This window comes from Pseudonaja textilis, chromosome 2 (genome assembly GCF_049901715.1).
Source record: "Pseudonaja textilis isolate UNSWEBS1 chromosome 2, rPseTex1.2, whole genome shotgun sequence".
Taxonomy (NCBI): Eukaryota; Metazoa; Chordata; class Lepidosauria; order Squamata; family Elapidae; genus Pseudonaja; species Pseudonaja textilis.
This window is the reverse complement of record NC_141991.1, coordinates 20,568,997-20,581,406: the sequence shown is the minus strand read 5'-3', so window position 1 is coordinate 20,581,406 and position 12,410 is coordinate 20,568,997. Positions and strand designations below refer to the sequence as shown.

The following is a 12,410-nucleotide window of genomic DNA, read 5'->3' as shown; positions in this document are numbered from 1 at the left end:
CCTTGAGCCTGGTAACCTCTTTTCCAGCCAACAACTTTTTCTAAAAACAGAAGTTTTTGTGAGCTGCACACTTCAACTGATGTGAATCGCGAAAGCTGCTTTTTTAAAAATAACATTTGTTAATTGGAAAAGGTTACCAGATTTCTGGGGGAAAAAATGTAACAACATCCTTTTGCACCATTATTCACTATTTATACGTCTGATTGCACCTCTATTCATCTGAGTAATAAGATCATTAAGTTTTCAGATGATACAACGTTGGTGGGGCTCATTTCTGATAATGATGAGTCTGCATACAGGGATGAAGTTCATCAGCTGTCCCTCTGGTGCAAAGTAAACGATCTTATTTTTAATATAAATAAGACGAAGGAATTCATAGTGGATTACAGGAAGAGCAGTTCGGATATCCAGCCGTTGTACATCGATGGTGTAGAATGTAAGTTTCTAGGTATCACCCTGAAACAAGATCTAACATGGGGGGCAAATACTTTAGCCCTAGAAAAAAAGCTCATCAACGACTGTATTTTTTAAGATTTTTAAGATCACAACAACTGCCAGAGAGTCTGTTGGTTGGCTTTTACCGAAGCTCTATGGAGAGCATTTTATCCTATTGCCTCTGTGTGTGGTTCAGGAGTTGTACAGAGGCGGAGAAAAGGGCACTCCAAAGAGTGATAAAAAGGGCACAAAAGATCAGCGGATGTCCTCTTCCCTCATTGGAGGAGTTGTATAACATGGGATGTAGAAGGAAGATACAAAAGATCTTGAGAGACCCTTCACATCCAGGCCACTCGTTGTTTGAGATCCTACCATCAGGAAGACGATATAGAGTGCTGAAAGCTTGGACAAGTAGATTTAAACACAGCTTTTACCCAAGTGCTGTGATCAGGTTGAATGCAGAGTTATGAATCTGGTGGTCTTAACATATATATATCCTGGTTGTATAGTTTTTAACTGTTATTTGTTTTAATTTGTTTTACATTGTTATTTGTATATGTCTTTTGGTGTTGTTCAGTTGTATGTTGTGAAAGAGCACCTTATTTCGTTGTTCTCAGGTTCTGAGTACAATGACAATAAATTTATCTTATCTTATCAAAGAATGAACCAGGCTTACCAGAGGTCTGGCAAAAGGACACCTCCTTCCTCCTCCTCGTGTCCTTCATCCAGGCTCAGCCTTAAAATCAAATATTTTCAAGGCTTTTCACATGACCTTTTCTTTTTACTGTTTTCACAACAGCAGCCTTTCAAACTTTTGTGTATAGTGACCTTGTAAATTGTCTACTTCTTTCCCTCTTCCATCAACAGGCTAAACAGATTAGATGTATGTTATTTCATTTCCTGATTCCAGGGTTAGGAGGAGGACCCGGCTTTGAATCAAGGTCGGGTCCTCCACAGAACACAGCAGAGGCAAAATTTATCTACTCCAACTCAAGATTATGAGCACAGGGCATTTTTATTTTCAGGAGACGGCTGTAAACTGTGATTAATCCCAAATCTGAGAATGAATTGCCACCTGAGTGCTATGTGGACATAATTACCAGTAATATTACTCCAAACAGATTTGCTAATGTGGCAGAGCAGTGTGGTGGCCTATTGGTAAAAATGCTCGCCTCTCACTCAGAAGGTTGAGAGTTCAATCCTAGACAACGGCAAATGTTTATCTACTGCAGGGGACTTCAAACTTGACAGCTTTAGGACTTGTGGACCAACTCCCAGAATTCCTCCTCCACACGAGAAAAAAGAAAGGGGTTGCAATATATGTTAAAGAAGATTTGAAAGCAGATTTAGTATGGTCTATTAGTGGTAATTTATGCCCCGAATGAAGATCAGAAAGAGTTTTTAAAATATTTACATCGAAAAATAATAGGATTTGAAAAAAGGAATATTTGTATTATAGGAGATTTCAACTCTATTGCTGATTATCAAAAAGACCATAGTAATGGGAAGAATAAAAAGGGGAAAAGAGAGCTTCCTAAGACATGTAGAGAAATGATGAAGGAGTTAAATTTGGTGGATTTATGGAGAAGACTGTACCCTGAGGAAAAATAACTCACATTTTACTCTAATCCACATCAAATATGGACATGAATTGACATGGCATGGATGGATGGGGAAATAGCAAATGAGATAAAAGGAATTGAAATTTTACCGAATGAATGGGCAGACCATAATCCAATTCAAATAATATGGAAGGGTAGGAAGAAACCAAAGAAAAGATGGACATTAAATACTCAATAAGAGAAAAAGAGTATATTAACAAACTTAAGGAGGAATTAAACTATTTTTTAAAGGAAAATGATAACGGTGTAACTTCGAAACAGAATTCCTCCTCCAGTCATGTTAGCTCAGGAATTCTGAGAGTTGAAATCCACAAGTCTTAAACTTGCCAAGTTTGAAGACCCTTGCTGTACTGCAGCACAAAGAAAACATATCTGCTATGAACTCTGCATAAACATCAGGAAGGGGATCCGGCCAGTAAATGCTTGGCTCCATTCAGTTGCCCCAACTCTAACCCTGAATTAAGGGATTAGAGTCATAAAAAGGGAGTACTGCAGGCTACTTCTGCTGATCACTAGCTGCCAGCAGTTTGGTAGTTCGGGTCTCACCAGGCTCAAGGTTGACTCAGCCTTCCATCCTTCCAAGGTCAATAAAATTGTTGGGGGCAATATGCTGACATTGTAAACCGCTTAGAGAGGGCTGCTTTTGCCATTGCTATTAGAAAATCTGAAGGCCCAGACTCGGGACAGATTGTCAATATAAAATCTATTAAAGTAGTCCTTAAAAGAAGACATGAATTTGATAGCACATTATCTATCATCTCACAGTCTCCATTGACAAAATATGATTAAAAATCAATTTGAAACAGGTACTCCTCAATTTATGACCACAGTTGGGATTAGGATTTCTGGTACTAATTAAGGTAGTGGTTAAAAAAATGAGTCTTGCCTGATTTTAGAGTCTTTTTTTTGCCATGTTTTATTAAATGGAGTTGTGAAATCCAGCTTCCCTGACTTTGCTTCTTGGAAGCCACCTGGGAAGATTGGAAATGGTGATCACATTACCCCAGGATGCTACAACTATCATAAAATATTTGCCAGTTACCAAGCACCCAAATTTTGATTATGTGACATTGTAACTCTGAACAATTGCTAAACAAATGGTTGTAAGTTGAGGATTACTTATACCTGTAGTAGGCACTGACTCTTCCCACCATAGTCACTATTTCTGCAGCTAAACATACCAAGATACTTTAGAGCAGAGTTCTCCAACCTTGGCAACTTTAAGACTTGTGGACTTCAACTTCCAGAGTTGCTGGCTGAGGAACTCTGGGAGTTGAAGTCCACAAGTCTTAAAGTTGCCAAGGCTTTAGAGCAATTTTTTTCAACCTTGGCAGCTTGAAGATCTGTGGATTTCAAATCCCAGAGTCCCCCAGCCAGCATGCTGCCTGAGGAATTCTGGGAGTTGAAGTCCATGCATCTTTCAAGCTGCCACGGTTGAGAAACATTCTTTTAGAGTTCCACAAAGCCAGATTATTTGTCACCTAAGTAAACCTTTCCTGAACTTGGTCTAATTTACCTCTCTCTCTACTGTAGTGCCCAGAACTAGACATTATATACAAAATGGAGTTTGGTCAGGGCAGAATAGAATGACCTGCTGTGATTTGGACTCGTGTTCCCGTTAACACATTCCAGGGAAACTTCTGCCCATTTTATCAGTTGCATTGCAGGTTCATGTTGAACTTGTGGCCAATGAGGTCATTTGGATTCCTTTCACATGGACTCCTGCCAAGACAGCTGTCTCCCATCCTGTCTGTGGGCCTTATATTTCTCCTGTCTTATTTGCAGAACCGGTTTCTCCCTGCTAAATTCGCAACTATCTATTTCAGTCCATTGTTCATGTTTATCTAGCCCTTTTTGAATCTTCTTTCATTTAAAGCAAGGGTGTCCAACTGTTAAGACTCATGGAATTTAAGAATTGAAGTTGCCAGGGTGGGACAACTCTGATCTAAAAAAATTACCTGCACCTAATTGTGTATCATGTTGAAATTTGTAATCTCTCCCCAATTTCCTCATTCATAATGATAAACATGTTGAACACCACAAGCCCCAGAAGAGAAAAGTGTGTGTCTCTCAGTTGAATGTTTCCATCCGGGACCCATTTATTAGTACTCTTGGGATGCAATCATTCATACCATGAGTCCATTAACCAATGAATGAACAGCCATCTATGGGAAGAGGGTCTTGAGGAATGCCATTGTAACTAGTTTAATCTATACTAGGAAAGCTTTTTCCCTTTTCTGTTTAGCTTGTAATTCCCAGATGAAAGAGAAGCACTCAAATTTTAAACAAACTTTATTGGCTACCATAAGAAACTGGAATACAGTAAATTTAAATTTAAAAAAAAATCCAAGTCTATAAGGAATACAGACAGAAGAACAGTAAACATGAGATATAAACAAACTTGATCAATAAAACATATTAAAAAGAAAGTTTAAGAAAAAACTTATGTAGACATAAGTTATACCCCTCAATGGTACTTCCCTTCAGTTCAGCTGGCTAAGTTACAAAAAATTCTGATTAAGTTAACATCAGTTCTTTCTATACCTAGTATATTTTCAGAGGGAAAACCCTTATTTTCTGAGAAGTTGACAAGGTTTAATTGTCACGGCTAGCAGCAAGACTATTTTTATATTTAAATTAGTAAAAGTTGGGTTCACACATTGCACTAAGCCACAGGTTTAACTAAACTCTGTCAATATTCTGTAATTGCCTAGTTTGCACCTAATTCAAAGCCCAAGCAAAACTCTATCAATAATGTATCTTCATCAGAGGAGTGAAGAAACTTGATTTTCAGATGTTGCTGAAATATAATCCTAGCATTACTTACCGCTGGTCCTCTTGGTTGGGACTGACTATGGAAACCATTATTAATTGAAGGCCTTCAGTTTCCCCATGTTTAGGTAAACATAATATATAAATCCACCCAATGTGTCTGTCTATGCAATGTTAGCAAAAATCTTTCATATTTTAATTTTGTAACTGCTTTCTGTGAAAAGAAGACATAATTTTGTTCCCAAGGTGCTTCAGTTAATACTGAAGCAGCTTCCTGATGAGAAGTGGAACATCTCCAAGGAAAAACCAAGAAAATCCAGTTGCCTTTCGGAAAAAGCATTCTTGGGACATGCAATTAAATAAGATGATGATCATCTAAATCCAAGGTTCCTCCTTAAAGCTATGTGAAAAATGTGTTATCCAGTACGAAGGAAACATATTTATCAACTGTACATTTTTGGACATAACATGACCAAACCTTAACCCAGAATATCTTCTATTACACTGGTAAAAATCAACCTTTTATATTAGCTCAATGAGACACATTTTAAATTAGTTGTTTCTTTGATCAGATATGGGCAAATGCATCACTGATACCTCTAGTACAGGAATGTCAAACTCAGGTCGTCATGTGACCTATTGGGACTTTTTTCCCCTTCACTAAACTGGGCTTGGGCATGGCCAGCGCATGACGTATCCAGCCTGCAGGCCACGAGTTTGACAACCCTGGTCTAGTACTTTGGACCAGGGGTCTCCAACCTTGGCAACTTTAAGAGTTGAAGTCCACAAGTCTTAAAGTTGCCAAGGTTGGAGACCCCTGCTTTGGACAGTAGTAGCTGAAAACATTAGGACTAAGCTGGTGCCGTTCTACAACAATGTATTGCAGCATTCTCCAACAAGGTGTTCTTCAGGTGCTTTGAGCTACCTGTCAGAATCTCTAGTCACAATTATCATTACTGGCAGGAAATTCTGGGAGATGCAATTTTATCAAATATAAAAAAAATGCATTGAACAATTTTTTATCACCAGCTTTCTCAGGTTTCGCCACGGCTTTTCTCTCCCTACTTCCAATCTCCATTTCCGCCATTGATCTTTAGTGGTATTTTTGTTATGCTCAGGTAGTCCTTGTCATGACCAGTTGCTTAGCAACCATTCAAAGTTATCATGGACCTCCCGAAGTTTAAGACTGGATTCAAAGTGCCAATGGCCATGTGACTTCCAGTCATGTGATCACATTTTGGCACCCAGAAACTGGCCTGCATTTATGCCCATTTGCAATACCCCATCCTTATGGGATAATAATTTACAACTTTTTAAAATGGAAACTGACATTTAGTTCTGGTTTTTTTGGGCAAAAAAAATGTCCACTGTGCACGATGAGTTCACTTAAGTGAATCAGTGTTCACTTAATGACTGCCGTAAAAAAATGTTCTAAAATCATGTCAGCCGCATGGTTGCCTCAACTTATAATTGTCATGATATACAACAGAAATTCAAGGCTCAGATTAAGGTCGTAAATTGAAGCTTACCTCTAAAAGCAAGACCACAAAAACCATGAGCTAAGATATTGGGGATTTTGTGCAACAAGGAAGAATTCTGACTCACCGGGTTTTTATTTAACCGGTAATGCAGATGATATTGTTTTAGTAAGTTGTGTGAAACCAACTATTATTGTTGTGGTGGTTTCTGAACCGCAGTTTAAGACTGGACAATGTGTGAACCTAGTGTGCTATGGCTTAATCAATAAATAAAAGTGCAGTTTAGGGAGAGATGTGTGAATCTAGGCACTATAGATATGGACATTGTTTAGAGCCTTTTTCTCCGACTTAAAAAGAAACTGGCAGGCATTACTAGAATGCTGAATACATCAGCCTTGCTTGCTGGTCTGCATGCAATTTCTTCATGGCCTACGGCTATGGGATGGGACTTACGGCTGCAACTACTAACAGTTCTCACAATCAACTTATTAGCTGCTATCAAAATATAAATACAGTCCCAAGCACATCTACTCACAACCAAGCCCAGATATGGCTGCACCCAAAGTTGACTAAATCTGTTACCAGCACCCCGTCTTCCCTTCAGGAAGAATGGTGAGTGAACGTTTGAGATTTCAGGCAAACAAACAAACAAAGAAGATTGATGAATAGAAGGAGTACAATAAACAAGAAGAAATCGGTGGTGAGCGTCCAGGGAAGAGCATAAACATTTCACGCATATGGACACAACAACCCTTCGCATCATCCTTGGTTTATGCTTTAGAGAGCTGGATTGAAATTCCTTGATTGAAAGTTTTGTTTAAATGCACCTTGAGATAAGACCTAATGGAGAGACGCCTTTACTGCAACTCCTGCAGAAAATCCACCACAACTGTGCCCCTTGACAGAAACAGGGACATGCCTAGTTGAAAGGCTACAGTAGAGGGCCTGTAACAGCTTCTTCATGAGACATGGGAGGGAGAAATAATAAGCAAAACTGCCCTTGCATCCAATGGGCAGCCCTCTTTGTATGAGTAGTCGATTCAAAAGATCATGGCTTATAAATTAAGTTAAATCATGTTATAAAATGACTTAAAGCTTTATTCTACCCAACTAAAGCACTTTTATTATAGCAACAATGTTTTTATTAAAAAATACGCACACACAAGCATAGGAGATAAATTGTTAGAAGATAATAAACCACAGAATGTTTCCGTAAAGCAGGAGACTGTATTTAAAAGAAGTGTTGAGTGTTCAGTATATTCTTAAAAAGTCAGGGCTTTGCACCGAGGAACAGAGCAAATAAACCCTAGGGTTGTATGCATTTCTTTAAAAACCACCATGATGGATGAGAGATTATTACTTTGCATTATTTTAAAGGAAACGCTTTTCTACAATAAACACTAATTTTGGTTATATATTTTTAGCTCCATTTGTCATTTCAAGGCAACCCATACACAGCAGTGCCGTTTTTGCTTGTTTTTTTTTAAGCTTGCATCAATAAATATATATATTTTGGACGGGTTCCGACATTACATCCGTTTTTATATACTTCCTCTCACACCTCTACGCTATACATTTTTTAATCAAGAATTCTCAACGAGCTGTATTTCCAAGAATTTCTTTGGGGAAGCCAAGCCAGCCCATGTCAAAATGGCTTTTAGTGGCTGGAGAGACCATGCTGCGGGCGCAAACACTTCATTCTTCCTTGGGTCAACCCATTCATCCTTCAATATGCACACTGGAGGGAGGGAGAGGGAGAGAAGCCCTGGACTGTATCTTGTTTGACCAAACAAACTTTCCGTGAAGGCTAATTAAAATGGGCAAGGGACCCCGGATTCTGTACACCACTTTGTTATTGGAAAGAAAATGTTTCCCCTTCTAGTTTCCTTGCCTCTCAGCTCCTGCACTCCGTCTTTATTTCACTCACACGTCCAGCCTGAGGAGCATCGACAAGGGCAAACTGAGTAGAAGTTCCCAGGCTGGTCAGAGCCAGAGGCTCGCTTGGGGCCAGCTTCTCCTCCTTGGCCCAAGGGTGCTCAGGAGCTGGGGACACGGTAGCTGCTCCCGGCTGGGATGACTCAGTTTCGGAAAGAGACGTTCCCAAGGTCCCATCCTTCACATGGACTCTCTGGTGGGACACCAGGCGCGAGCTCCGGGCAAAACATTTCCCACAATCCGAGCAGGTGTAAGGTTTCTCTCCAGTGTGAATCCTCTGGTGAGTGACCAGGTCTGCGTTGATCCGAAAGCTCTTCCCGCAGATGTGACATTCGTAAGGTTTCTCCCCCGTGTGGATTCTCTGGTGCTTAATGAGGTCCGAGCTGTAGCTGAAGCTTTTCCCGCAGATGCCGCAGGGATACGGCCTTTCTCCAGTATGGACTCTCTGATGGCAGATGAGGTGCGAACTCCGCTTGAAGCCTTTCCCGCAATCGGGGCATTCGTAAGGTTTTTCTCCTGTGTGGTTCCTCTGGTGGGTGACTAAGTCGTAATTGACCCGGAAGCTCTTCCCACAAATGGAGCACTCGTACGGTTTCTCACCCGTGTGGACCCTCTGGTGCCGGATGAGGTGGGAGCAGTCCCGGAAACGCTTCCCGCAGATCCCACAAGGGTAGGGTCTTTCGCCGGTGTGGACCCTCTGGTGGGAAATGAGGTGGGAGCTGCGTGTGAAGCTCTTCCCGCAGTCAGAGCATATGTAAGGTTTCTCTCCGGTGTGGCTCCTCTGATGGTTGACTAGGTCGTAGTTGGAACGGAAGCTCTTCTGGCAGATAATGCACTCGTAGGGCTTCTCCCCAGTATGGACCCTGCGGTGGGACATCAGCTGGGAACTCTGGGAGAAGCCCTTCCCACACTCCAGACAGATGTAAGGTTTCTCCCCAGTATGGACCTTTTGATGGGCCACCAGGTCTGAGCTGAAGAGGAAGCTCCTCCCGCACTCGAGGCAAGAGAAGGGCTTCTCGTCCGTGTGACTCTGCATGTGGGCCACCAAGTCAGCTTCCTGGTTGTAACCTTTCCCACAGACAGGGCAGGGGCGCAGCTTCTCCTCCTTGTGAACCCTCTGGTGCTCCACGAGGCAGGAGCTCCCATTAAAACATTCCCCGCAAACAGGGCAAATATACTGTGTCTGTGACATATAAACTTTCTCGCTGTCAGTCACGTCGCCATTTACGGCGAGAGAATTGCTCTCCTGGCCGCACTTCGAGCTTCTCAGTTCCGTCTCGTCGGCTTCACCTCCTTCCGACTCAATGTCTGGAGACGCGTGACTCTCAGACAGCATCCCATGGGGCTCTGCTGGCTTAGGGCCGCCCTGCTTGGAAGTGCCCTCTTCTTCCTCATTCACCATCTTTTCAACGACTGGATGGAAATAGAATCCACATGAAAATTAGCCATAATACAGGTCGTCCCAAATGTGTGGCTTAGCAACTTTTTGAAGTTATGACGGATCTCCCCGGAGCTACTTACAACCCAGTTTTCGAGTCCCTACACCTGCCCCAAACCCCCAGGTTACATGATCGCATTCTGAGCACTTGGCAACTGAACCACATTTATGGCCGTTTTTGCAGGTTCCACAATCACGTATCATTTTCAGTGGGTTTTGCTAGAAACGGGTGTTTCTTTTCGGTTTGCAGCCAAAAGGGCCCTTTGGATATAATGGGTTCACTTTACGACTGCTGTGCTCATTTCATGACTGTGGCATTCAATTAACAACCACTGTAGAATAAAATTGAGCATGGTCACATAATGAACCACTTTAATAAGCAAGTGTTAAGCATGTGTGCATGCCACTCGCACAAATGGAGCTGTATGCGTGCACCCTTGCTGCTCACTTGCATGGAACTGTCCCCTCTCCCCTCCCACCCACCCCCCGCCTGCTCCTCAAAGCCAGAAACATTGGGGAACTGTGGGTTAGAGTACAGGTAGTCCTCGACTTACAACAGTTCGCTTAGTGACCGTTTGAAGTTACAACAGCACTGGAAAAAGTGACTTATGTTTCATACTTATGACCATCTCCACAGTCACATGATTTACATTCGGATGCTTGACAACTGACTCACCTTTATGACGGTTGCAGAGTCCTGGGGTCATTTTATTTTTGTTTTGCGACTTTCTGTCAAGCAAAGTCAATGGGGGAAACCAGATTCACTGTTACTAATTTAACAGCTGAAGTGATTGAGTTAACAAATATGGCAAGAAAGGCCATAAGACGGTGGCAAAAATTTCTCAGCAACATAAATTTGCGGCTCAGTAAGTTGAAAACTACCTGTATTGGGGAAAACATTACCAATTACCACCAAGGAGGCAGTTCTGGGTGAAAGTATTAGCGGGTGCTCGGAGGATGTCCAATTGGGGGCTGTGTGGCTATAGATCAAGGGTCTCCAAACTTGGCAACTTTAAGACTTGTGGACTTCAACTCCCATAATTCTCCAGCCAGCTATGGGAGTTGAAGTCCACGAGTCTTATAAATTGCCAAGTTTGGAGACCTCTGCTATAGATAAAGATATACATAGATACACACAAGGAGTGTGCATGTGTAGGTATGTGTGCATCTATGCTCTTGTGTGTCTGTTTATATCTATTTTTGGAAAGTTGCAAATGATAATGGAGAATATACAAGAAGTGACCTTTAGCTACAAAGGGTAAACAGGATTAAAAATGTTTGGGGTCAGTGCTTGCTGGGCTTGGTTTTCTTCCTGAAAATATTTCATTACCCAACTAGGAAAATTGACACAAGGGAGTGGTCTTTCCTAACCTGTTTCTGACTGGCTACCTGGCTTGGTTGGCTGCACTGTTTCCTGTAAAACAATGTTTTTCAATGTGCCGGCAGGGAAATCCTGGGAGTTGAAGTCCATACGATGACAAACGATGATCCTGGGAGTTGAAGTCCATACAATGACAAACAATGATTAAAAATGATTTAAATGATTCCTGCCTATTGTGCTGGTCCTCACTTCTCCAGGTTCTTTTTTTTTTTAATCTGAAGATCCTCCCCAATTTTATTTTATTTTTTATTTTAAAAAATACTTTTTATTAAACAATTTTTCTTATATACAACATCATTTCCATTCATTACAACGCTTTCGTGACGGTATACATACTTTTACATAAATCTTAGCTGTCTATACACTTGTCTGTGTTGCTTAATCTACCTTTATCCACTATATCACTTCTCCAGATTCGGATTGCAATAAGGGAGAATGTGCTCCAGACAGTTTTATTTTTCCCTTTTTAAATGTTTGCTTGCTTTTTAAATCGTTTATAGTTACCATGTTACCTAGTTCGACAATGAAAGAGCTGCAGGAAGAAAACCCCCAAACGCAGCAAACAGCAAGAGGCTAACAAGAATCTTTGGTACCATATATAATGGACATTGGGGTTTTTACAGCCCGGATCCCACCGCTCGTAGGCCTACCTTATGGGGCTGTTGCTAACAAGGAAAGCGCAAACACATTTTTCTTGCACTGATTCAGATAAAACGCTTTTCCAATGACCCCTCGGAGAGGGCAAAGGAGGGGGGAAATCCCCTGGCCGGGAGGGGAAAATAGCCGGTTCTCCTTTGTACCGAGATGTTTATCCCTGCGGGCAGCAGTCAACCCCCCAAGAAAACAATAGCGGCCTAGATCAGCAGGCGGCAGCCACCAGCCAGAGCAATAGGCGAAAGCGCAAAGGGATCTTGCGACACTCGGTGCCGCTTTCCCTCCGGCGATCCCCAGGAAGGGAATCAATCAGGACACCGAGACTCGCAGCCGAGCAGCCTTCCAAGCCCGATGACGGCGCGAGGGGCCCAGCTCAAGCTTCTTCCCCCACGTCCCGGCTACTCACCAGGATCGGGCGAGACCCGATGCAGCAGGACGGATCCGCCAGCAAACAGCGGCGCCCGGAGGGGAAGCACCAGCGCCAGAGCAAACCTGGGCACTGCAAGCACCAGATCGGGCACAATCGGAGGAGGCTGCAACAGGGGTTACTGCCTGGCCGCCGAGGCTGGACTTCCCAAGGCAAGGCTTTGCTCCCGGCCGGTTCAACCAATCCTCGCCTGGTTGAGAGCTGAGTCAGGCACAGGAAGCTGCGCCACGGAAAGACTTCTCCGCGCAAGAGGCGGCCTCCGCCGGGC

The 12,410-nt window shown here is 42.4% G+C and overlaps 1 protein-coding gene across 1 annotated transcript; it reads right to left on the bottom strand.

The window, feature by feature from the left end:
- Positions 1 to 4,331: 4,331 nt before the first annotated feature.
- On the bottom strand, positions 4,332 to 12,410 carry LOC113447604 (uncharacterized). The gene is made up of 2 exons (XM_026717884.2): positions 12,122 to 12,410; positions 4,332 to 9,655 (listed from the first exon to the last, which is right to left on the bottom strand). Exon 2 carries the CDS (start codon positions 9,642 to 9,644, stop codon positions 8,202 to 8,204), a length of 1,443 nt encoding a protein of 480 aa, XP_026573669.1. The 5' UTR covers positions 9,645 to 9,655; positions 12,122 to 12,410; the 3' UTR covers positions 4,332 to 8,201.

Coding starts and splice junctions, on each gene's coding strand:
- LOC113447604 (XM_026717884.2), bottom strand. CDS start 9,644: ATGGTGAATGAGGAAGAAGAGGGCACTTCCAAGCAGGGCGGCCCTAAG.